The following is a 25170-nucleotide window of genomic DNA, read 5'->3' on the forward strand; positions in this document are numbered from 1 at the left end:
ATTCACGGGCTTCACTGGCTGGGCCAGCATTTATTGCCCATTCCTAGTTGCCCTTGAGAAGGTGGTGGTGAGCTGCCTCCTTGAACTGTTGCTGTCCATGTGGTGTAGGTACACCCACAGTGCTGTTAGGAAGGGAGTTCCAGGATTTTGACCCAGCGACAGTGAAGGAACAGCAATATATTTCCAAGTAAGGGTGGTGAGTGACTTGGAGGGGAACTTGCAGGTGGTGTTGTTCCCATTTATCTACTGCCCTTGTCCTTCTAGATGGTAGTGGTCGTGGGTTTGGAAGGTGCTGTCTAAGGTGCCTTGGTGAATTCCTGCACTGCATCTTGTAGATGGTACACACTGCTGCTACTGTGCGTCGGTGGTGGAGGGAGTGAATGTTTGTGGATGTGGTGCCAATCAAGTGGACTGCTTTGTCCTGAATGGTGTCCAGGTTCTTCAATGTTGTAGGAGCTGCAGAGGAGTGCAGAATGCAAAATTGCAGCAATGAGGGGAGATTGGAAAGGCTGGGGTTGTTTTCCTTAGAACAGAGGAGGCTAAGGGGTGACCTGATTGAGGTGTACAAAGTTATGAGAGGCCTAGATAGGATAGACAGGAAAGATTTGTTTCCCCTAGCTGAGGGGTCAATTACCAGGAGGTATAGATTTAAGGTGATTGGTAGAAGGGTTAGAGGGGACATGAGGAAAAACCTTTTCACCCAGAGGGTGGTGGGTGTCTGGAATTCACTGTCTAAGTTGGTGGTTGAGGCTGAAATGCTCAACTCACTTAAAAGGTACCTGGATCTGCATCTGAAGTGCTGTAACCTGCAAGGCTACGGACCAGGTGCTGGAGAGTGGGATTAAAATGAGCGGCTAGTTTCTTTTTTCTCTTTTTTTGGTCAGCGCAGACACGATGGGCTGAATGGCCTCTTTCTGCACCGTAATCTTTCTATGGTTCTGTGAGACTTTTTCTATAGACAGACAGACAGCTGGTTGGACTGACACTGCCCACCTAGCCATTGCAAGTAAAGCAAGATTGTTAGTTGTTCTTATTTGGAAAGAGGAAGAATTCTTGGGGGCCCGAGCACCAAATGAACTGCGACGTGATGTAATTATACTGTGATGACGCTACTGACTCAGCCTCGCACCCCCCCCACTTTGACAGTATTTTTTAAAGCTAGAATCTTTTGATCCAGCAGTCAGCGTGCAGTCAGCCAGCTTTCCCGCAAAGGATGGCTGTTTAGCTGAGTTACTGGTGCCTGAAACATAGAAACTTAAAAACTAGGAGCAGGAGTAGGCCATTCGGCCCTTCAAGCCTGCTCCACCATTCAATATGATCATGGCTGATCCTCTATCTCAACACCATATTCCCGCTTTCTCCCCATACCCCTTGATGCCCCTAATATCCAAAAAAAAATTATCAATTTATTTCTGTGACTTTCTCTCGACAAGGGGTTAATGTCTTCAGAAAGGTGGGAGTCCGGCAGTAACTTTGCTAAGGAATGTTTACCGGATTGTAAATGTCACACGTAAATTGCAATTGTTTTGAGGCACCTCAGAGTGCTGTATGAATTGTATTGCACTTTCGGTCATTTGTTATGGAATGTAATTTTACCATTTTTTTAATGAATAAAGGATATTTTAGTGGAGGGGGGGGGGGGAATGGCCACTTAGCTTACTTACCGGCGGATGTCTGGGACACTGTGATCAAGCCAAGGGGTTAACGCCTTCAGAAAGCTGGGACATGGTTTAAGCAGCACAGGACTGTCATTTGTGCCTCTTTCCCTCTGCTGTAAAGTTTAGCAACAACTGCTCGGGCCCAGCTGCTTCGGACTCATGTTTATTTATGATATGTGATCATATGAGCTCTACATTAAAGGGGGAGGCACAGATGCAACCTGCAATGTCAGCAGAACTCAGAGCTCTTTTATACCAGCCTCGCCCGCCATCGAACCCCCCTCCTCCTCCAACCCACCCACCCACCCACCCTACCTCCCACCTTTACCCAACTGTTGACCAACCCTTAACTGGAGCGGAATGAGTTTGGAAAGCAAGAGTCCCATTTTCTCGCAGGGCGAGGACTGCAAGCCGGACTGGAGGGTAGCGAGCGCCGACTACAATGAAAGCAATACCCACTTGCAGATCCTGGGCAAACCAGTCATGGAGCGCTGGGAGACTCCATACATGCATTCGCTGGCCACGGCTGCAGCCTCGAAAGGTACAGTTCGATCTCCCTTTCAATCAATCTGCATTTCATTGCGACACCACCAACCCCAAACACACACACACACTTAAAATCCTGCTCACATGGATTTTCTTTTAAAATCTAGGGCACCCGTGTTGCACAAGTGGACCATTTTTTAGTATTCTTTCCCTTTTCAAACATTTTTAACCGCAGCACTCACCCTTTCTCTGACCTCTGCCAAACATGGGGTCCCGAGCGGATTAAAATAAACTAAAATTAGCACTTGGCGCACCGCCAAACTAGTTCTAGTTCAGGGGGATGTCACTTCGTGCAGGCGAAGTTTCAGTATTTTAAAAAAAATATATGTACATGTTTGAGAATGTGATTCAAGGTTGAAAGCCAGGCCTGGATTGTGGACACGAATTAAAATCCTTGAATTTATCGCTCAGTTGCTTCTATCAGCCGGAATAAGGTCATCCTGACTCGTCCTTGGGAACTTACCAAAGTTCTTACTGAAAGTTGATCTGACCCATATTTAAGTTCAGTGTAAATGGCAAATCCAGGAGAGGGACAATTGATTTTACCGGAGTTTGCTAATCAGGCGACTTCCAGAGCGATTTATTATACACGAATTTTTCAGGTAACATTTGCACCATTTGTGTGAGAGTTGGCGAGTAAGGTGGACTGATGTTATGGAACACTACTATAGTGCAAGTGCTGACTTGAGACAAAGTTTGTTGAGAATCAGAAAAGTTGTCTGCAAACAATTGCGCCAAATTGTTAATTATTATTCACTCACGGGTGAGTGTGCTGACTGTAACGAAGGCAGCTCCTTTGTATAAATTACCAGCAGAGCGTACACACAAAAAATTAGATTTTTGAGAAAATTATATTGGAAATGTTCTTTACAGTTAGGATGACAAAGAAAAATTGGTATTAACTTGTGTGCCCCGCAAGCGTCTAAAACACACTCACAACCTCATTTGGTCGATGTGTGTGTTAACTTAGCACTAAGATTGAACTTGTCCTGCTGCTTCACTAATTAAGTCAGACGATATCATAGAATTTTTCTGAATACAACAATACTCTGAAACATACGCTCATGCCTCAGTAAAGGTGTGTTGTTGCCTTAGACGTGAGTGCCCTTACAAACGCAGGGGTCCAATTTCAGACATGAAGATGAAAATCAATTTCTCTTCCATGTTTTTTTTTACCGATTCAATATGTGTCAAGCTATTTGTCAAAGCTACAAAGGCTCCTTGTCTCACCACATACTTAACCATATTGTGCCATATTGTCACTCATTCAGAAGTTGAAATTAGGTTTGCAACAGCTGTAGTTGGAAGGAGGCGCCATCAGCTGGCCATTTACCCCTGTGGTGCACTTGAAGAACATTGAAAAATCTACGGGATACATTTTCTTAAATGCATTTGCCAAATATGTTGTTTTACAGGATTTATGTTTTATAATCTTTTCATTGTACACTGTCCTGCCACATTGCTTTTAAGGATCACGAGAGGCTGCAACGTAAGTATTTCATTAGAGTATTATCCTGGTCTCCCTGCTAATTTTCCTCCCCTTCCCTTTTGTCTGGTCGCTGTCCACTCCTTGACTCCTCCAATGTAACAACATATTTCTGTGGTCTTTAATATCCCAGCTTGGAATTTGGATGTAAAGAGATGTAGTGACCTACAGTTAGTCACATGAGAACATTGGGCCAGTGCAGATATCTCATGGAGTTCTACAAAACATGTAGCAACTAGCTCACGGTAAGTCTACAGATTTGCTAACCCAGCAACTGTTAGCCCCCTCCCAATTTTCTGGTTGTGAAACAGATTCTGATAGCACTGTTGTGTATGTAATGGCAGACATAAACGCACTGGATTGAGTAGTAAGTTGTGTTGCAACCGATGGTGGGGACAAAACAGTAATAAATCTAGTTTCTTTTTCTTGGCTTAGGAGGATGTGTTCTGGAAATTGGGTTTGGAATGGCAATTGCAGCCACAAAGATAGAGTCCTTAAATATTGAAGAGCACTGGATCATTGAATGTAATGATGGTGTGTTTAAAAGATTGCAGGAGTGGGCTAAGGAGCAACCCCACAAGGTGAGTGCCCGATGACTTGATATTGGATAGTTTCACAGTTGTTCCTATAATGAAATATTTCTTTAAATTTATTGATTTTTATGCTTGTCTTGTGTTTGCAAGTAGTATGAGTGAAGTGAAATGGCTCAGCCAAACTCATTTGGAATCAGGGAGCAAACTCTCCACTGGTTGAAGCCATACCTAGCACAAAGGAAGATGGTTGTGGTTGTAGGAGGTCAATCATCTCAACCCCAGGACATCACAACAGGAGTTCCTCAGGGTAGTGTCCTGGGCCCAACCATCTTCAGCTGCTTCATCAATGACCTTCCTTCCATCATAAGGATCGAAGTGGGGATGTTTGCTGATGATTGCACAATGTTCAGCACCAAGTGTCAGGTAAGGACCATCTCCAACAAGAGAGAGTCTAATTATCTCCCCATGACACTCAATGGCATTACCATCGCTGAATCCCCCTCTATCAACATCCTGGGGGTTACCACTGACTAGAAACTGAACTGGACTAGCCATATAAATACTGTAGCTTCAAGAGCAGGTCAGTGGTTGGGAATTCAATGATGAGTAACTCATCTCCTGACTCCCCATACCTATCCACAAGGCACAAGTCATGAGTGTGATGGAATACTCTCCAATTTCCTGGATGAGTACAGCTCTAACAACACTCAACACCATCCAGGACAAAGCAGCCCACTTAACTGGCACCCCATCCACCATCTTCAACATTCACTCCCTCCACCACGATGCCCAGTGGCAGCAGTGTGTACCATCTACAAGATGCACTGCAGCAATTCACCAAGGCTCCTTTGACTTGCCACCTAAAAGGACGAGGGCAGCAGATGCATGGGAACACCACCACCTGCAAGTTCTCCTCCAAGCCACACACCATCCTGACTTGGAACTATATTGCTGTTCCTTCACTGTCGCTGGGTCAAAATCCCAGAACTCCCTCCCTAACAGCACTGTGGGTGTACCTACACAACATGGACTGCAGCAGGTCAGGAAGGCAGCTCACCACCACCTTCTCAAGGGCAATTAAGGATGGGCAATAAATGCTGGTCTAGCGCCCACATCTCATGAATGAAGTTTTAAAAATTTGACTCAGGATTGTTATAAAATTTGATAGATTCAAACCAGAATCCCAGAGATGAAGAAGCAATGTTCTAATATAATTGTGCAATCCAATCACCTTGACAAAGAAAAAAATGTATTTATTTGGCATTTGAATATGATGTGAATATCACTGACGAGGCCGGCATTTATTGCGCATCTCTACTGCCTTTGAGAAGGTGGTGTCGAGCCAGCTACTGAAACCTGCAGTCATTCTGGTGATGGCAGTCCCACAACATTGTTGGTTGGGAGTTTCAATATTTTGATCTAGTGACTATGAAGGAACAGCGATATATTCCCAAGTCAGCATGGTGTGTGATTGGATGTGGTGATTCTCTCATGTATCTACTGCCCTTGTCCTTCTGGGTAGTAGCTGTCAAAGCACATAGGCGTATATGTAGGCAAACATAGAAAACACCAATTGAGTACCATTGTCTAGTGAGACATTCTATCTCAGGCAAAGGCAAGGCATGCATCATTATTCTCACTCTACTTAAACCTCAACTCTTGTTAATTGTCTTGGGCTGTCTCCATCTCTTGGCTGAAGTAAAGCGCAGTGAGGAAGAAATAACTAGAGAAAAAAATTAAATCTAACCATGTACAACATGGATAATTTACATGTTTAGTAAATACTTTTTTTTCGATGCAGTCTGCATTGTGGTAGGTTCTCTCCTTTGGAGGAGAGGTAGAACAGGCTGGAGGGACTGGAAGGCATACTTCTGTTCCAATGAGACATTAAACTCAGACTATGTCTGCCTGTTCTGTTGGCTCGGGTGAATGTTAAAGACCCCACTTTGCAGAAGAGCATGGAATTCTCCTGGAATCATGGCCAACATTCCTCATTCAGCAAATGCCATCGCAACAGAACTCCTAGTCAATCATCTAATTGTTGGTTGTGGGCCCTTGCTGAATGCATGCAAAGTCACTTGCCTACATGACAACATTCACTGCACTTCAAAGTAATGCAGTATATGGGAAGTGCATTGAGATATTTGGAAGAGGTTGTGGGACACTATGTGAATGCTAGTCTCTCTTTCCTATATATGGGAAAGTTCAATGGAACATTACAGCACAGAAACAGGCCATTTGGCTCATCAAGTTTGTGGTCGTGCTTTTCTCTATAAGAGATGCCTAGCAAATTCCCACTATCCTCCAAATGTCCAAATAATTAAGAAAAAGCACTTATAATCTACTCATAATTTAAATCAGTCTTGTACATTTTCCAATGCAGATTGTTCCTCTCAAGGGACTCTGGGAGGATGTTGTCTCAACATTGCCAGATTCACATTTCGATGGTAAGTGTTGCATCAGTGTTTTATCTCTGAATGACGATGTAAACTTTTTTAAAAAAATTGCTCTTTCTAGTGGCAGAAATTAGTTTAGATGTAGGATTCTGAAGACGGAAATCCATTTAAAATACCAAAGTTAATGTTCAGTGCTGTATTAATAACATAAGAACTTGCGCTTATATAATGCCTTGAGTGCAGTTAAATGACCCAAGGAGCTTCACAGGAGCATTATCAACCAAAATTTGACACTGAACCCACATAGAGATATTAGGACTGGTGGCCAAAAGCTTGGTCAAAGAGGTAGGCTTTAAGGAGCATCTTAAAGGAGGAGAGAGAGGTGGAGAGATTTAGGACAGGAAGTCCAGTGTGTTGGGTCTAGGCAGCTAAAGTCACCACCGGTGGAAGAGAGATATCAAGATATGGAAGAGGCCAGAACTGGAGGAGCACAGGGATCTCAGAGGGCTGAAAGGGAGATTTAAGGAATTAAAATAGTACAAACGTTGGTATGCATGTTCTGTCCCTATATGCCCTGGGAATATTTTGTGAATATTTAATGATGAGACTGGTGAGATTGAGTGATCAAGAACTTCAATACTGTATCAACCTTTATTTTATATACACAGACTGTCCAATTTAGACAATCTGGACTGTTCTATTTATAGGGTCTAACTGGAATATCAACTATCCACCAGATGGTTAGACATATATCATTCACTAAGTTATGTAGAATTGCAGTGAAGAGGTTATGTTTAAAATTCCCAAAGAACATCTTTTCAATGTTGTTGCTTGATGGGAAAAAGTGCCATTTCCACCAATGGCTCAGTGAATCTGAACAATGAACCCTGCTGACTGGGCAAGTACCCAGAATCAATCCCCTGCCTGTGCTGAGTTAGGCAATTGCCAGTATGTTCTGGGGCACCCACTTTAGGTGGGAGTGGAGGGAGAGAATGGCTTCTGATAACTATCTTAAGACCAGGAAGTGTACTTGTTTGTGATATTGCATGAGATCAGCATTGAGCATGGCTATGATACTAACTTGAGCTGAATAACCTCGAAATCACCATCAATGATAATGGTCAGTAAAGAAATAAAAAAAAACCCTAGTAGTTTGATAGTAACATAGGAATGTACGGTAAGAGGAAACAAAGGTTTAAAATACTAAACAAATTGAACAGTTTGGTCATGGATTAAAGTGGAACATTTTCAAGCCATACCCTCCATCTGCACACTTTTTGTGTTTGTTTGCAGTCAAAGTCTGTCATTGGTAATTTCTGTCACTGTATTGCTGAACCCGTTAGCAGATTCTTGATAAGTTGCTTGTTCTGCAACACTAGCAGAGCTGTTTGCTTATGGTGCCCATTTGCTCTCCAGTCTTTCTGTATACAGTACATACCCTTGTGTTACAAATAATACCATAACATCAAGATACAGGTACTGAACATGCCCATATGTTCAGATCAAGGGAGTCAATCTTAATTACACATGACAAACAGTAATAACAAAGGGCGGATATTTATGACGGAGGGATTTTACGGTCCCACCAAAGTCAATGGGCTTTTGAATGGCTCGTTGCATTTTATGGCTCCGCCTTCTATGCGATAGGGCCATAAAACACCCAAAATGACAATTAAGCAAATTTCAGAACTTTGCGTCATGTTTTGAAGTGTTGACAGGTTGGATTTTTAAAAATGCTATTTATGCTGCAATTTGACAGTATATGCTGTTTAACACGTGTAAAATCGTAGAACTGAATTTTAAAAAAATTCTTTCACTGGATGTGGGCGTCACTGGCTGGCCAGCATTTATTGTCCGTCCCTAATTGCCCTCAAGATTGCTCCTCTTTCATTGTTGTAGCCATTAGAAGACAAAGGTAATGTGTTGGCAGATTAGATAGCAAGTGCCAACTGGAAACCTAAGTTAGAACTGCAGTACAGCCACCTTAGACAATCTGCCAAAAATGCCTTTAGTGGCACTGTCACAGAGTATCCAGGCCAGTCATAGAGAGTAGAGGTCACCCATAGTTAATACACATGCAGAGCTATGCTTTCCAGCATTTAACTGCCAGTGAAATTCCTGTTGGAAAAAGCTGTCAAGAGAATTGGCTGTCTCTCCAATATTAGAAATTTAAGGCAGTTTTATTGTTTTTTTAATGCCTAAAAGTTAAAAAAGTTGGCTTTGCAACTGGAAGCTGCATGTACCGACAGCCATTGCTAAATGTAGAACTGGGATTTTGTCTGGCTATGTAAATATTTGCAATTCTATATGAGGTAGACAGTTTTTCCTTTCCCTCCTTCCCAGAGAACCCCAACAATTTATTCTGCTTTTAAAGCATTATCTCTTGTCCATCTACAGGACCTCAGTAAGTTATTTGGCAATGGAGTAAAGCCGAAATCAGTTTTTTGCCACTGAAATCCACACACATTAATTTTCCAACCCAGATCACTTGACTAGTGATCAGGAATTGGATTCCAGACTCATTTTTCTAGTCTCTAGCGAAGTGGCCCTGAGGTCAACTCCTGAGATCAGCAAACCTGGCACGGAATAGCAATCAAAACTCTGACCGTGCAACTCAGTGTGGCATAGCAGTGCACAGGGTTGTCTCCATTAAGCAACTGAGGAGTTATATCTGTTTCATTGCTAATTGAAATTTCTCATCATTTTGCTCAAATTGCTCCTTTGCCCTCGTACCTCCCTACCCTCCTCCAGTCTGACAGCCCTGCAAAAAGATCTCTGCCTTCCTTCAGTTCTGGCTTCATACATCTCCGACTCCCTTTTCCCCATCATCAGTAGCTGTGCCTTCAGCTGTCTGGGCCCGATAGAATGGAGTTATTTACGGCACAGAAGGAAGCCAATCGGCCCATTGAGTCCATATTGGCTCTCTACAGAGTCGTCCAGTCAGTCCCACTCTCCTGCTTGGTTCCCATAACCCAGCAGGTTAATTTCCTTCAAGTGCCCATCCAATTTCCTTTTGAAATCATTGCTTGTTTCTGCTCCCACCCTCATGGACAGTGAGTTCCCAGTTACTACTACTTACTACGCAAAAAAATTCCTTACATTCCCCCTGCATCTCTTTCCCAAAATGTTAAACCTGTGTCTCCTAGTCCTTGTACCATGCTCTGACATAGCTCCCCTTCTCCTTCAGGATGCTCCTTAAAACCTACTTCTTTGACCAACCTTTGTCCTAATATCTCCTTCTTTGGCTTGGTTTCAATTTCTTCTCTGTTTACACCTTGTGACATTTTATGATGTTAAAAGGCATTATAAATGTAAGTTGTTGTTTCATATTTAATCCTTGGATGTGGAAACAAACAAGAATTCCTTTTCCATTTGTTTTCCAGGAATTCTTTATGACACTTACCCATTGTCAGAAGAAACTTGGCACACACATCAGTTTACTTTTATAAAGGTAAGTGCAGAGAGTGGCCCAGATCTTGCAGTCAGCAGTGAGCGATTAGTGCTAGTTGTTCATTACACTTATCCATGCTCACAGTCTTTCTGTGGGCTTTAGCACTGCAAATTGCAGTGATCAGAAATCTGAAACAATGTGCCACACTCTACAGGGGATCTGGGACCTGTGTGGACAGGACAATCAACTGTGTATCACATTAACTAACCAGATTGAACAATTCTTACTAAGGCATGTACCAGCAAGTGTAAGATAGAACATTTAATTCAATGCCAAGTCATGTACAGGAAATGAAATAAAGAGGAGAGAATAATGGGTTTGAGAGATAAAAGAGACAGAAAAACAAAGTAAAAGTGTAATTAAAAAAAAATCTGAAATGATAATTAAAGTCTGATGGAACGAGACACAACACTTACAAAAGTTAATTTTCCATGTTAAAGAGTTTGTTTGGCAGTCATGAAGACTTATCACATTGTTAAAAGTTTGCTTAAATTCGAATGAATGAGCCTTAACTTTTTCTGGAGTGATTACTTGCAAGGCAAATGTTCTCCCATATGGGGACCAGGCCTGTAGACTGTCCCACTCATCCACTGGAGTCAGTTGTCTCAGTACATGCACTGAGCTGCCAAGAGCTGTGGCTTGGCATTTGGGCAGAAAACCTGGGACGTTGGGGTGGGGGGTGGGAGATGGAGGAATGTGAGGAACTCAAGGGCGGTGGTGGGGAGTAGAACGAATGAGGACTGCCAATATAAACTACTTGCAAATCTGAAAATCTGCAAACCAGTGCAGCTAACTTTGTTTATAGCCAAGAGCGCAAAAGGTTCAGAAACAATCATCAATCAAATACATTTCTCCATTTAACCTAAGACAATACATGAATGGGTTAAAAGTGGAACGAACACTTAAAAGTGATTGCTAGCGTATCTGTCTTTGTATACGAGTTCTGTCTAGGGGAACCTGAAGACTGTATCAGTTATGGATGCGCTAGGCACAATAAAAGCCACCTTCTAGCGGGAGCTACCTGCTGCCTTCCCCTAGTGGGTGACTACTGTTGGTGAGTCGAACTAGAGAGGAGAGACACAATGGGTGGTACCAAGCCGGTGGACTTGCAGAGTTGCTCAGCAGATTTCCAGCTGCATGGTGTGAGGGGGAGACTTTTCCTGTAGCTGAACGTGTTTGCTCCTCCATAAGGAAGGTCTTCATGCCCCCATGTGGACATGCTGGCGACCAAACAGGCTGTAGCATCGGGTGGTTGAAAGTCTTGCCATGTGTGCCACACTGGAAGGGCCTCTTGCTGCTTTGACTGGACCTGTATTGCACTAGGTTGTTTAATTTTAACATTTTTGCTTTAAAGTTGTAATCTTGGTCCCTTCATTTTTAATTAATTATTTTCTAAAATCTTTCAGAAGGGAAGGGGAGGCTGTAGCGTAGTGGTATTGTCACTGGACTAATCCAGAGACCCAGGGTAATGCTCTGGGGACCTGGGTTTGAGTCCCACCACGGCAGATGGTGGAATTTGAATTCCATAAGCAAGATGATTGACTCTTAAAAATGCCCTCTGAACAAGGGCAATTAGGGATGGGCAATCAATGGCCTAGCCAGTGATGCCCATATCACATGGACGAATAAAAAAAAGCATAAAACTCCGAAGATGTAACTATTTTACCAGCCAATGACAACTATAATTACAATTGTTAAACACAAGGTGACCGCTACAAAGTTAACTACAGCTACCTGCATTCTGTCGTATCACTGTTCTCATATTTGCACCTTCCTCAGCCAGACTGTGGAATCACAGCAGCTCTAAACCCTGACATTGGATGAAATTAAGCATTGCAGAGACCTTGATTTGCTCTACAGCAGATTACAATTTCAGAACTGTTGGGTGTGTCTTATCAGAAATCTTTTCCAAAGCACTTGAGTTGCAAATAAACGCGACCAACATTTTCTGGCGAGTTTAGTGTGTATCTATCACTTAAATACCGCAACTTCACACTCTTTCACAAAAGCAAAATACTGCGGATGCTGGAAATCTGAAATAAAAACAGAAAATACTGGAAATACTCGGGGGTCTGGCAGCATCTTTGGAGAGAAACAGTTAACGTTTCAGATCTGTGACCTTCCATCAGAACTGGGAAAAGTTGGAAATGTAATAGGCTTTGAACAGGGGTGAGAAGTAGAACAAAAGAGGTCTGTCACAAGATGGAGGGTAGGAGACATGTTTGTTCCTTTTCCCACTATTACCCCATCACTTGTTCAAAACCTATTTTAACTTTTCCCTGTTCTGATGAAAGGTCACCAAACTGAAGTGTTAACTCTGTTCCTCTCTCCACAGATATTGCCAGACCTACTAAGTATTTTCAGCATTTTCTGTTTTCCTTTCACACCCTTCCATGTACTTTTATGATTTTTTTTCGTATTTGGGGTTTGGATTTTTTGTTCTGGGATTCTTGCATTTTTCTGTGGATGGTTCTTTTATTTTTTGGGAGTATTGGTGCCCTTATTTATTAAATATATAGGATAGGGCTGTGGGGGATGGGAAGCTTGGCATTTTGTGTATATAGATTTGCATTTCTGTTTAATCAAATGTTCAACCTGTTCAGCAGCCACCCAGCTTTAATTAAGGTTAACCGACTATTTGTTCAAAGCCTGATGATCTCATTCTCCTGCATAGAAAGTAGCGCCCCATCCCCCGGACAGATATACCTTGTTGACTCATGGCCCCACCACCACCCCTCCGGAAGCCCTATTTTGGTCTGTACCCTCTCTACATCTTAGCAGCCTTTCTGACTACGTCCCCACCAACAGTACAGCATTCCGCCCACCATCCCCCAACGACAAATGTTCTCAAACATCCTTCTCTTTACAGAGCAAGTAACTCATGCTCCACCTATTGCAACAACCTCGCTGCTACTGAGCAGCTACGAGCATTTGAACAAGGAGCAGGACCATTCAGCCCCTCGAGCCTGTTCCACCATTTAATAAGATCATGGCTATTCTGATAGTAACCTGAAATCTGCCCAGATAACCTGTCACCCTCTTGCTTACCAAGAATCTATCCATCTCTGCCTTTAAACTATTCAAAGACTCTGCTTCCACTGCCTTTTCAGGAAGATTCCAAAGACTCACGAACCCTTGAGTGAAGAAATTTCACCTCGTCTATTTTAAATGGGCGACCCCTTATTTTTAAACAGTGACCCCTAGTTCTAGATTCTCCGACAAGAGGAAATATCTTCTCCACATCCCCATAGAATCTTAAAGGTTTCAATCAAGTTGCCTCTTACTCCTCTAAACTCCAGTGGATACAAGCCTAGTCTGTCCAACCTTTCCTCATAAGACAATTATTGGCCTCTTGCTGTCCCCTCTGCAGAGCATCTAAATATTCTCCCACAGAATGTTCCTATCTGTCTCTAGTCATCCTGTCATCCTCCAAACCCTCACCCAACCATTGTCCCACATCCCCATCCTCTCACCCCCACCCCCTATTACTTGCCCTCCTCAACGCTCCCTCCACCTAGATCCAGTTAACTCCCCACAATCTTAATATTGCAATTGGTGTTGACTTTCCTTGTGCAAAGCCATGGGAGATTAGCTGGTTTAATGTATCATATAAATGTGGGAAGGACACAAGGACAAAATGCAGACAAATCAAATTGCAATCATTAAATTCCTTTTTTTTTCTCAGAGTCATGCCTTGCGTTTGCTGAAGCCTGGTGGTGTTCTTACATATTGCAACCTCACCTCCTGGGGAGAGCTACTGAAGGAAAAGTATAATGACATTGAAAAAATGTTCCAGGTAAAAATAAAACATATGCCCATTATCTGAAGCAATCATGCAGTGTGGGGGAGATCTATTTGAACTATTTGGAAGCTGCCAGCAGTGGCTATGTGTTCCAAAGAGCTTGCATTTTTCATTTAGTTATTGTAAAAATAATCTTATTGTTCTGTGGCTGATGAGGAATGCTCTGTAACCCAAAGTTCTCGTACCCTGGGATGTGCTACGACCATCCCCTATTCTGCAGTTGTTTTGTAATGACTTCCAGAATCTGATCTTGTTATTTAATGTGTTAATATGTTTCAGTTCATGGTTGAAGGGTAACAGTTAGCCAGGGATGGTGAAGATCACCATCTGGACAGGCAAATGGGGCATCGTTTCGATGTCTCAACTAAAAGACAGCATCTCTAACACGGCAGCACTCCTTAATGTAAACCTGGATTATGTGCCCAAATCCTTTAGTGAGGCTGTGGCCCATAATTTTCTGATTTGGAGGCGAGAATGGCACACCACACAAATCAATAATTCGAAGATCCTAAGATTTATGCTTAAGATCAATGACAATTTCCAGGCCTTGTAAAATCTTGCAAAGATGGAGAAGGAAGCTATTCATGCCTTTTATTCTAGATGAATTGGGCAGCCTGAATCTAGTTCCCAGTGACCATGTACCGACAAGACTTGCCCTAATTTCATGTCAATCAACATCAAATTGGCAAACTCACTTAGAGGTCAGAGGATCTTTAGATGAGGTGGAAAAATGATAAAGTGTGGTCCTGAAAGGTTGAAATATTATGCATTTTTTGTGGAATAGAGGGAGATTTACTTTGCAGTTTAGCTGCTGTACCTCACCTGATGGTAACAGCCAGTGTTCAAGTTGGAAAGTGTTTCCCTGCTCCATTAGACCCCTCCCAGATGAGCATCTAAAAATAATTTTCAAAAATATAAAGGCTTTGCATGTTGAAACTATTATATTGTTGTGTAAATAAGGATAACATCTTGAATCTCTGACATATTCGGTGCTGTGTGATCAGTTCCACATTTCTTATACAACTTACACCTTTAATCTGTCCAGGAAACCCAAGTGTCTCATTTGGTGGAGGCTGGCTTCAAGAAGGAGAACATTCATACCAGCGTGATGGACCTCATTCCTCCCAAAGACTGCAGATATTACTCTTTTCATAAGATGATCACACCTACGATAACTAAACACTAACCAGCCACTCTTTACCAGCATTGTTATGAAAAACTACTATGGTCTTAAAATTAATAATTAAGGGACCTTTTATCAGAGTCAATGTATCAAATGCATCCCAGATTCTTTGCAATATTATGAAAAATGTTGTACAATTAATATGGTGACATGTAGACATTACTTTTTGAATGCGATGAGGCTGGATTATCAGTGTCAAATTTTTGGAAAGCCAACCAGTATTTGTACAATAGCTGTCACAATTTCAAAATGTGCATTCCCACATTTGCCTCTCAATCCCTCAGCAAATGTCTTATTTTCTAGCAGTTTTTAATAGAAGTTGGTGCAGAGATGCCACGGAACACACAGACACCAAGGATGGAGCTATACTGCACTTGGTGTCAACTCAAAATTGTGTGATGCAACCACCTGACATGAGTCTCCTACCTAAAGGGCACTTGGTAATCTTCTGAATTATACTGCCACTTTGCACTGATGTATACCCAAAGCTACTGTATTATAGATTTAAAAATGGCAATATAACTATGGCAAAATTGAGCTCAAGGTTTTGTTCTTCTCATAATTAAGGAGATACTTGGTTTGCTGGCATCCATGGGAAAACTAAGAAAAAATATCAATAGCCGTGTTGAACAAGATGTTGAGAACACTGTATATTTGAGGGAAGCTTGTATACATTAGAATTAAAGATTTGGTCCCAAGTCATATATTTGTCGCATCATTTCTTATGTTTCCCCATACTTAAATTGATCCTAACACTTCCTTAAGTCCCTTCTCTCCACTATTCTTAGAGTCAACTGGCAAGAAAGCTTTTCTTTTGTTTTTCTCAGTTACTCTCCAGTCAGCCTAAAAGGAGATTTGGAGCAGCACTTACTGACTTCCTCTGCTATTTTTCCCTCATGTTAGAGAATGGCTGATTGCAGATTCTCAAAAGGCGATGATAGAGGAGAGATTGTATTTTTAAAAAATTCTATGTAAAGGAAGTTTTATTATGCCAAATGTGATTTATGTAAGTTATTGAGGAGCTATTTTCCAATTTTTGCCATTACTTATCTGCTGGAATCCATGGAGGGATCTGAAAAGTTAGAGGGGAAAACAGTGACAGAACCAAGGAAAATGGCATGTAAAAACAGATGAGGTACTGTCTTACAAAATCCTGCATTGCTCAAAAACATAATATTGAAAACAAATGAGAGGCCAGAAGAAATGCTTCAACTTTTTGAAATGAAAGTTTATAGGACATAGTTACGTATGATATCACAACATAAAGAGTTTATTCTTCCACCAAAGAATCACATCATTGCCCACAAGCTCCATAAATACTAGTTCAATTATACCATCAATTTATTTCCGATACCAAATGCTTAACCTTCTTTCTCTCTTTATTTTCTTCTGCAGTTGTAGCATTCCATAGAGAAGTGCTTCAGCTGTGGGTGGGCAGCCTAACATAAAAGGAACAATGTCGTTTAACCAAGATAACATTTTAGGTGATCACAATCAAAGGGAATGGCAACTGTTGTGGATAAATTTAACATGAACTGAGATGTAATCGTGCAACACAAAAGTGGCTCTTCGGTTTCTGATAAGACTTTCTTCCCCCTTGACTCCTCCTATCTCCACAGGAACCAGAAGCCCTCTTGTACAATGGTTCTCAAAGCATGGTCCATGGACCGCTCGTCCACGAGCTGGTCCAAAATACATCACTGGCGCACAATGCCATGGCCAAGGTCATACGAGAGAACAGGCTAGAACTCCCATTCCCACCATTCCCATGATGTCAGACAAGCAGGCCAGTTCCCACGTGCATGGCACGAGTTGTCATAGGCACAATCAACAACAATATAGCTTTAGAAACATTACGTTACTGTTACAACATACACCTGTGAGATCTGATTTTCAACCATTATGGGACTGAAAACAAAGAAGAGGAACCAGCTGAATGTGGAGCCCGACAGGATATTGAAGCTCTGCAGCTTGGAACCAGGCATCACCTCACTGGTGTCTCATCACACACACTGCCATTCTTCCAATTAATTCTGATAAGTTTGCTTGCTGTGGCAAATGAAAGTGGGTGGGGCAGGACCAGTGGGTGGTCTGTGGGGTCTTTTGCCCTGCTTGAGTGATCTGTGGATGAAAAAGTTCGAGAAACACTGCTCGAGGAGTTCACACTGGCGGGTTACCCCACCTGAGCAGCACCACAGTTGAGCCAGTCTTCAGTTGACAAGAAAATACGTGCTCTCTAGCAGGACTCGCAGGGCCAGCAGTGGAAGCCCTGCATGATTTTCCCCACACCAATCAAAAGGTTGATTTGCAACAACCCCAACTGAGATTAGCTAACACAACAGGGATTGCGAATCAAATCTGGAACCTCCTGGTTTGCGTGGTGCTCAGCTGCACGCTCACTTTGTCAGCTGAGCCAACAGGGTTGATGGGTTTCAGGGAGTTCACCCACTAACAAACTGATCCTCCCCCATCACCCTACGCTATAGTCTTCTCTGCCAGTCACAAACTTTTAACCTTATTCCACCATTGAGTTAGACCTGGGTTGGTAGAGGTGAGGGAAAGAATCATGTCTCTGCTTTATCTTTCTCATTGTATCTATTCAATAGGCACCAGTTCAGCTTATGACTTTATTTCCCTACTTTCTTACTGATAAGAGCGTCAGAGTATCTGACACACACTGTACCAAATATTTAACTGAACAATTAAACTATAAAAAAAATTCACAGGGCATTAATTACAAGGCCAGCATTTATTGCCCAGCCCTAACTGCCCTCGAGAAGGTGGTGGTCAGCCACCTTCTTCAATACAACTGAATGGCCTGCTAGGCCATTTCAAGAGGCAGTTAAGAGTCAACCACATTGCTGTAGGTCTGGAGTCACATGTAGGCCAGACTAGGTTAAGGACGGCACATTTCTTGCCCTAAAGGACATGGGTGAACCAAGTGGGTTTTTATTATCATCTGGTAGTTTTGGGGTCACCATTACTGACACTACATTTTTGTTTTTAAATTCCAGATATATTTAATCAATTGAATTTAAATTCCATAACTGCCATGTGGAATTTGAACTCACGTTTCTGGATCATGAGTCTAGGCCTCTGAATTACTAGCCCAGTAGCATAACCACTATGCTACCGTACACCCTCTAGCATTGGTAAATTGGCAATTTTCCCTTGGATAACTGCACTCACCTGGGACATAAATATCCACTGGCACAATTCTGTCACAGCCCCTCACCACGGAATAGGAGTAATGGTAATAACCTCCACCATTTGCACAGCTGTAAGAACAATATCATTGTTAGAATTTTCACCCTCAATGGGTAATCAAACTAATAAATGTGCTGTGAAACTTAGTGACCTGCTCACCTGCCCATGGAGACAACATAGCGAGGTTCAGGCATCTGATCATAAACCTGCACAGTACAATAATAAAAGTAAAACAGAATTCACCTTCACATCATGTTAATAGCTCGTTCCTTTGTAAATTTCCGATGCTAGCCCTTGCTGGAGTCCAGTTTCTTTGGAACCTGCCAGCTTGCAGCAACATGCTGAAGTGGTCAATCATCAGGGCGAGCCTAAGCTAGGAGTTAGGAAGCTACCTGACCACGAACAGGCTGGGGCTCTTTTTATTCCAGACAAATGAAGGCTGAGAAATGGTCCAATAGAGGTCTTTAAAATGATGACTGGATTCAATAAGATAGGCATGGAGAAGATGTTTCCAATCGTGCAGTCCAAAACTAGGTGTCGTAAATAAATAAGGAACTTCTTTACTCCATGAGTGGCAAGAATGTGAACTTGCTACCATATAGAGTGGTTGAGGCAAATAGAATTGAGGTATTTAATATAGAAGCTAGATTGGTATCTGAAGAAGTATGCAAAAGATTGTGCTGATAGGGATTGATGAAATAGAGGAGGCAGCTCGTATGTAGCCTAAAGCAGTGGCACAGACCATTCGGGCACAATGGCCTGCTTCAGTGCTACAAATTCTATGTAATAGGCAGCATCACAACCTAGATCAATCTTGGACTCAACCAATATCCAGACACAGCTTCCAGCAGGGGATCAGTCATTCCAAAGTGATCAGGGGCAGGAACACTGGCTGATGGACTCCCCGCCACTCCTAGACACCTCACCGAGGAGAATTATAGCATTCTGACTGCTGTAGGAGCAGACAGGCTCCTGGTTGGCTTTATTATCGCACCAGATGATACTCAAAGTGTTTCTAATAAAGGTTAGTTCAGAGGTCTGCACCTGCGGCTCCAGAGTCACATGGCTCAATGACAACTCATGTGCGGCTGTCAACTGCATTTTGTTGGTAATTAAATGGCTGGCTTCATTTCCATTTAAACTTTTATTAACAATGTACTTGTGAGAAATATTCAATTAACAACTTATTTTTAAAAACCTTTATAATGTTGTTGCAATGCTTCTTTGTCCTGTTTTTCATTATTATTGGCATTTGAGTAACAGTATTGCAGCTCTTAAGACATTACATTTTTCACTAAATTTAAAAATGGCTCTTCCTGTTATTAAGGCTGCTGATGCCAGGGTTAGTATTTCAGAAAAACCTGTGCCTGCAAAACAACAGATTTTCAGACATCCTTTGCTTATTAAACACAAAAAAATAGAAATAATTTCAGACAACACTTGTTTTAAGAGGAACAAAAACAGAAAAAGGCTAAGAACACAGCAGGTCAATCAGCTATGCGGTAAAAAATGTTTTTGGACTGTACCAGTCAAAACAGTTCTGATGAAGGAGATTGATCCGTAACGCTCACGGTTCTCACCACAGATACTGGCCAGGTGACTTGCTGTGTGTTTCCAGCTTTCTCTGTTTTAGCTTCACATTTGCAGCCTTTTACTATTAATTTATGTTACAGGATGAAACCTATAGAAAACACAACCACAAAACCATTGGGCTACCTTGCGAAGGGCTGGAGCCATTTTGTTTGTGAGAGTACCAGCCACGATCATAACGTCCGACTGCCGAGGACTGGCACGGAAGACGATGCCGAACCTGTCCATGTCATACCTAGGTGCTGCCATGTGCATCATTTCGACGGCACAGCAGGCGAGCCCAAAGGTCATGGGCCACAAAGAACTCTGAAAGCATTCAAAATAAAAATCCTTTTGAACACATATGCTTTCCACTTATAATCAATAATTTTAAAAATGCCTTTGTGACATGTACAGCAAACAGAATATGGATAAAGGGCAGTGGTGTAGTGCCAAATTTTGAGGCGCAGGAGCTTTAAGAGAACGTGTTGGCCATATCATTTCAAAATCCACTATTACATTGTTTTCCTATATATTATTCATTTGAGTCCCCAAACGTCAGTAAAACTATGCTTTTTAAGTGAAAAATATTAGTGCCGGTAGGCATTTCATTTCCAACCATGTGGTATTTTGAGTCATTAGTCTTTGGCATAGCTAGAATTTCATTATGCAGCAGTTTAATTATTTAATTCAAACCTATTAAAAACATGAATTACTTCTGACTGGGGGATGGTATATAGAGGGAAAACTGCTTTTCTTGATTTGTATTTATAACCCAGACCCAGGTGTACAGGGCACAATTTCAAAATTTGAAGACGATGCAAGACTCGGAAGTATTGTGAACTGTGGAGGAGGATAGGAGACTTCAAGAGGATATAGGCAGGCTGGCGGAATGGGCAGGCACGTGCCAGATGAGGTTTAATGTAGAGAAGTGTGAAGTGATACATTTTGGTCAGAAGAACAAGGAGAGGTGACTTAAAATAAAGGGTACAATCCTAAAGGAAATGCAGGAGCAGAGGGACCTTGGTGTACATGTGCATAAAACATTAAAGGTGACAGGGCAGGTTGAGAAAGTAGTTAATAAATTATACTGAATCCTGGGTTTTATAAGTAGGGGCACTGAGTAAAAGTAAGTTATGAACCTTCACAAAACACTGGTTCAGCCTCAACGGGAAGGATGTGAAGCTTTTGGAAACGATGCAGAAAGATTTAGGAGAGTGGTTCAGAGGATGAGAGCCTTCAGTTATGTGGATAAATTGGTGAAACTGGGGCTGTATTCCTTGGATTAGAGAAGGTTGAGAGGAGATTTGTGAGAGATGTTCAAAATCATATAGGGTCTGGATAGTGTAAATGGGGAAGAACTGCTCCCATCAGCAGGAGGTCACGAACTCTAAGGCAATTAACAAAAGAACCAGAAACAACATGAAGAAAAAATTCTTTAAGCAACAAGTTGTTTGGATCTGGAATGCACTGCCTGAGCACGTGGTGGAGACAGATTCAGTTGCTGTTTTCAAAAGGGAACTGGATAATTATCTGAAGGGAAAAGAATTTACAGGGCTATAGGTAAATGGTCGAGAAGCGGGACTAGCTGAGTCACTGTTGTAGAGAACTGGCACAAAGACAATGTGCTGAATGGCCTCCTTCTATGTTGTAACCATTCTATGATTCTAGTATAGATACATTCAAGGAACTTGATAAACACATGAAAGAAAGAAGCTGAAGAATATCCTGATATTGTGATCAAGAAGAGTGGGCGGAGGCTTATGTGAAACATAAACAGCAACATAGATGGGGTGGACCAAATGGCCTGCTTATGTGCTGCAAATTCCTTGTAAAGCTGCCAGCAGGGAATACAAACACTAAACCACGTTTCACACCCTTAGGCCAACACAGCCGAGAAATTAATGTGAATCACACTCTCTCTCTCCCCACCCCCCTCCTCTCTCACACAAACACAGATGCTGGTGGGCCCCATTCCGGCTCCCCGGGCCCCACTGCTCCAGCTGCCTCGCACCCCAGAACTTACCTTCAAAACTTGCCGCCTTATTTGTTGCTAATCGTCCAATCACAGGCTGGTTTCTCTCTGCATTTGCTGCTGATAGGCCCACTAGTGCTCAGCAGCTTTACAGCATTTTACAAGTATAAGTCAGTTGACAAACTTGGCAGACAGTTGGACAAGTCTGCTTTATATAGGTGCTGGAGAGGCTCTGTGGTGCGTTCTGGCAGCACTATACCACCGACAAAGGGAGAAATTGCAGCCACAGGCTTTACTACTACTGAATATGATGCAAAGTGGTATATTAAAAGGTGTTCCAAGTGTCCCCAAAATACATTCTAGTGCATAATAGCCAAATGTAGCAATAATTTGATACCACATCCTTAAACACAATTAGTTAACATAAGTTAATGTATTTTTATAATTACTTGCTTATCCATGTACATACACAGACTAATACAGTCTCTTTGAAAATGCAGCACTCACCCGTCGGGCCCAATTGATCAGTTCATCTAGTTTTGTGATGACATACTCCCCTTTATTGCTGGGAAGAAAAGACTTCTTGGTGGCTACTGCAGCGCTTGTCTGTTTTGCTAGTATGGAGCTGTGTTAGGAAACAGAGATAGTTTAAGTAAATGATATTTGTATTTGTGGATGTTAGGATGAGTTTAGCTTTAAAGTTTAACTTTGATTTGTATTTCTGTATGTGTGTGTCAAGAAAGGTCAAATGGAGCTTTAGTTTCACTTTAAAAAGCTGCTTGCATTTCTAATTAGAAGTTTACGACCCCTACAAAATAAAAGTAAACACACAACAGTAGTAGAAAGCTGGCCGTTTCCTAGCAACAGGGGGGCCAGAAAGGCAGGTTCCTCCCACAGACATACACACAGAACTAAAGAAACAGCAGTTTTAAGTTCAGTTGAAGCCAGGACCCCAGAGAGACTGGACGCTGGGAAAGGGAACTGCAGATTTCCCAAAAGAACAAAAAGATCCCAAGCGAAGAAAAACCCCAAAAATCCAGGAGAGTGGAAGAGGGGAAAGTCCAAAGGAGGCCTTGTAGTCAAAGGGAGGACAGGAACCTGGGAAAAGGTCCTGTTCAGTGAAGTTAAGAGTGAGGGGCAGAGAGAAAGGCTCCAAGCTTCAGATTTAAAGTGAGAACAGCTTGCAAGAAGGTTCAAAGAGACAATGAAGGTCTGTAATTCTGTGCTATGGGCATGTGAAGCAGTGGTGTACTGTTAAGGCTGAGTTGGTGAGAGAGAGTGCGTGAAAGACAGCTTGAATGCCTGTTGATGACTCAGGGAAGAGGAACAGCAGCAGGAGAGTTCGAAGCCCTGGAGGTGAATTTGTAGAAGGTGCCTGAGAGAAAATGTCAGTTTGGGAGAAGATTCCAAGGCGAGGTTTTGGAGAGTGGAGATAGGAAACCCTAGAGCGAAGGATGGAATTCAGTGAGACTGGTCGGCTCATGGTGTGACAAACGTCGGAGGGGGGAATTGAGGAGAGATCCATAGCATTTGGTTGAGATGACATCTGTTACTTTGTTTCAGAGCGTGGTATGTCTGACACAGGGTGACATGGGTTTACATGGACTATGCATTTACTATGAACATTAAAGTATAAGATAGCTTTTGTAACTTGTGTTATCCTTACAAATCTGTAAAGGTATAGCTGTGGGTGAATGAGCATTGTAATATAGTTCATCTCTTCTTGTTGAATAAATGTTTTATTCTTTTGTTAAAAATTCATCAGCTGACTCCTATGCCTCTGTTCAGTAGCTAGTCTCCACGTGTCTACACAAACAAATAAAAGTTAGGATCTGTCAAGTTGGGTTCCACTCTGGGATCAGAATTATCCAGGGGTAACTTCAGCTGGGGATCATAAACTGCAAACAAGTAATTCCTGTCCCGTTTAGATTTTAAACAAAAGCTCCAAAACAGAAAATGTCAAATTTTCAGTGAAGTTATAGATATTTTCATGGAGATTGGACAGATTCAGTTAATTCACATAAAAAGGGAGAGAATGGTTGGGTGGGTGATTGAGGTAGTCATGCATAGCCTACAGAAGGAGTGGGCATGATGGGCCAAGTGGCCTTTCTCGTTCCAGGTTTTACAGTCTTGGCTCAGTCAGAAACACTGTACGTGTTTCAAGTGAGACCCACCTACGAAACTGAAAGGGACATGGATTGAACTGTTGCGCATTTCCAGTATTTCCTGCTTTTAATCCTCACTCTATTTATATTTCAAGTTTTGATAAAAAGTGGCTTCATTAAATTGAACATTTTTAATAAAAACAAATACCTGATTGTGATTAAACCTTAAATAATGCTGCCATTTTCTCTTGAAAAGGTGCTGGTAAGGGAGGATGGTTGTACCATAAGTGAAGGAGTTGTGGGCAGGTATTTGGGGTGGGTTCTCCTTGTGGTAGATAAGTCTGTGGGGTGGTGGCCACTCCTGGGATCTACTAGCCTTTCTTCTGCCACATTCCTTGGTCACAGGAGCTGCCTCTTTGCTGGAATCTTCAGGCTTCCCTCCTCCTCTGCTACAACCGTTTTATGCTTCCTCTGGGCCCAACTTTTGTTTCTATACTTGTCACATTATCACCTTATTCTGCCTTGTACGTAGGTCACTTTTGTCATTTATTCACACCTGCACTCCACAGAATGCTGATAGTTACCAAATGAATCCAGAATCTCATCACTAAGGTATGCTCCCTTTAGCCAGGGCATTTAATACGTTATAAACTGTGCCTTTATAATTGACTCCTATGTAATGGCCAATAATAAGTGCAATTTGCCCAATATTGCCTGTGCTAAACATGGATGGCGAGAGTAATGGGGACCGTTTGACAAATTGTGTAATATTCTATGTTATTCTTACAGTGATCAACTTAATACCATTTCCACTACAATCTGACCAGATTGACATACGGTCTACACCATATACCTGACAGATGATGGATTAGTCTTAGAAACGATGTTTGAATTTACCTGTCTGCATTTTCTGTCACTGTGGTCTGATGGAGACATCGTGATTGATTAGCAAGGAGAGAACTGGGTCTGAAAATAAAAAGACAGTAATTAAACAAGTGCACACGGTGTTACTTAATTGATATTTCCTAAATTGTAATAATCACGATATCTCAAAATAGATGTTTTGCAGAGATACAATAAGGACTTATCCAAAAGTGTTATTTGGAATGCTGTAAAAACATAGGAAACATAAGTGACACAGCACAAAGATCCAAATCACAGTATCCTGGAACACACAAACAGGATGATTCTCAAACATTGAGCACATGATAAAAAACAGAAAATGCTGGAAATATTGAGCTGGTCAGGCACCATCTGTG

General features: G+C 42.0%; 2 protein-coding genes across 3 annotated transcripts in view; one reads left to right on the plus strand and one right to left on the minus strand.

The window, feature by feature from the left end:
• ndufs7 (NADH:ubiquinone oxidoreductase core subunit S7) overlaps window positions 1–25170 on the minus strand; it is a 32802-nt gene that overhangs the window by 1352 nt on the left and 6280 nt on the right. The window contains exons 3-8 of one of the 2 annotated variants that reach the window (XM_078556010.1): window positions 24809–24877; window positions 22314–22431; window positions 19979–20158; window positions 18422–18468; window positions 18245–18333; window positions 16263–16494 (exon numbers count right to left, since the gene is read on the minus strand). In XM_078556010.1, coding sequence (XP_078412136.1) covers window positions 16397–16494; window positions 18245–18333; window positions 18422–18468; window positions 19979–20158; window positions 22314–22431; window positions 24809–24877 — 601 coding nt within the window. In that variant the 3' untranslated portion in view covers window positions 16263–16396. Of the gene's footprint in view, window positions 1–16262; window positions 16495–18244; window positions 18334–18421; window positions 18469–19978; window positions 20159–22313; window positions 22432–24808; window positions 24878–25170 lie in introns of those variants that run through there. The other variant, XM_078556009.1, reaches the window with a different exon arrangement.
• gamt (guanidinoacetate N-methyltransferase) lies at window positions 634–15755 on the plus strand. The gene is made up of 6 exons (XM_078556011.1): window positions 634–2199; window positions 4126–4271; window positions 6607–6670; window positions 10003–10070; window positions 13756–13866; window positions 14918–15755. Exons 1-6 carry the CDS (start codon window positions 2019–2021, stop codon window positions 15056–15058), a joined length of 711 nt encoding a protein of 236 aa, XP_078412137.1. The 5' UTR covers window positions 634–2018; the 3' UTR covers window positions 15059–15755.

The sequence above is a fragment of the Cetorhinus maximus genome, chromosome 13, assembly GCF_964194155.1.
Source record: "Cetorhinus maximus chromosome 13, sCetMax3.hap1.1, whole genome shotgun sequence".
NCBI lineage: Eukaryota > Metazoa > Chordata > Chondrichthyes > Lamniformes > Cetorhinidae > Cetorhinus > Cetorhinus maximus.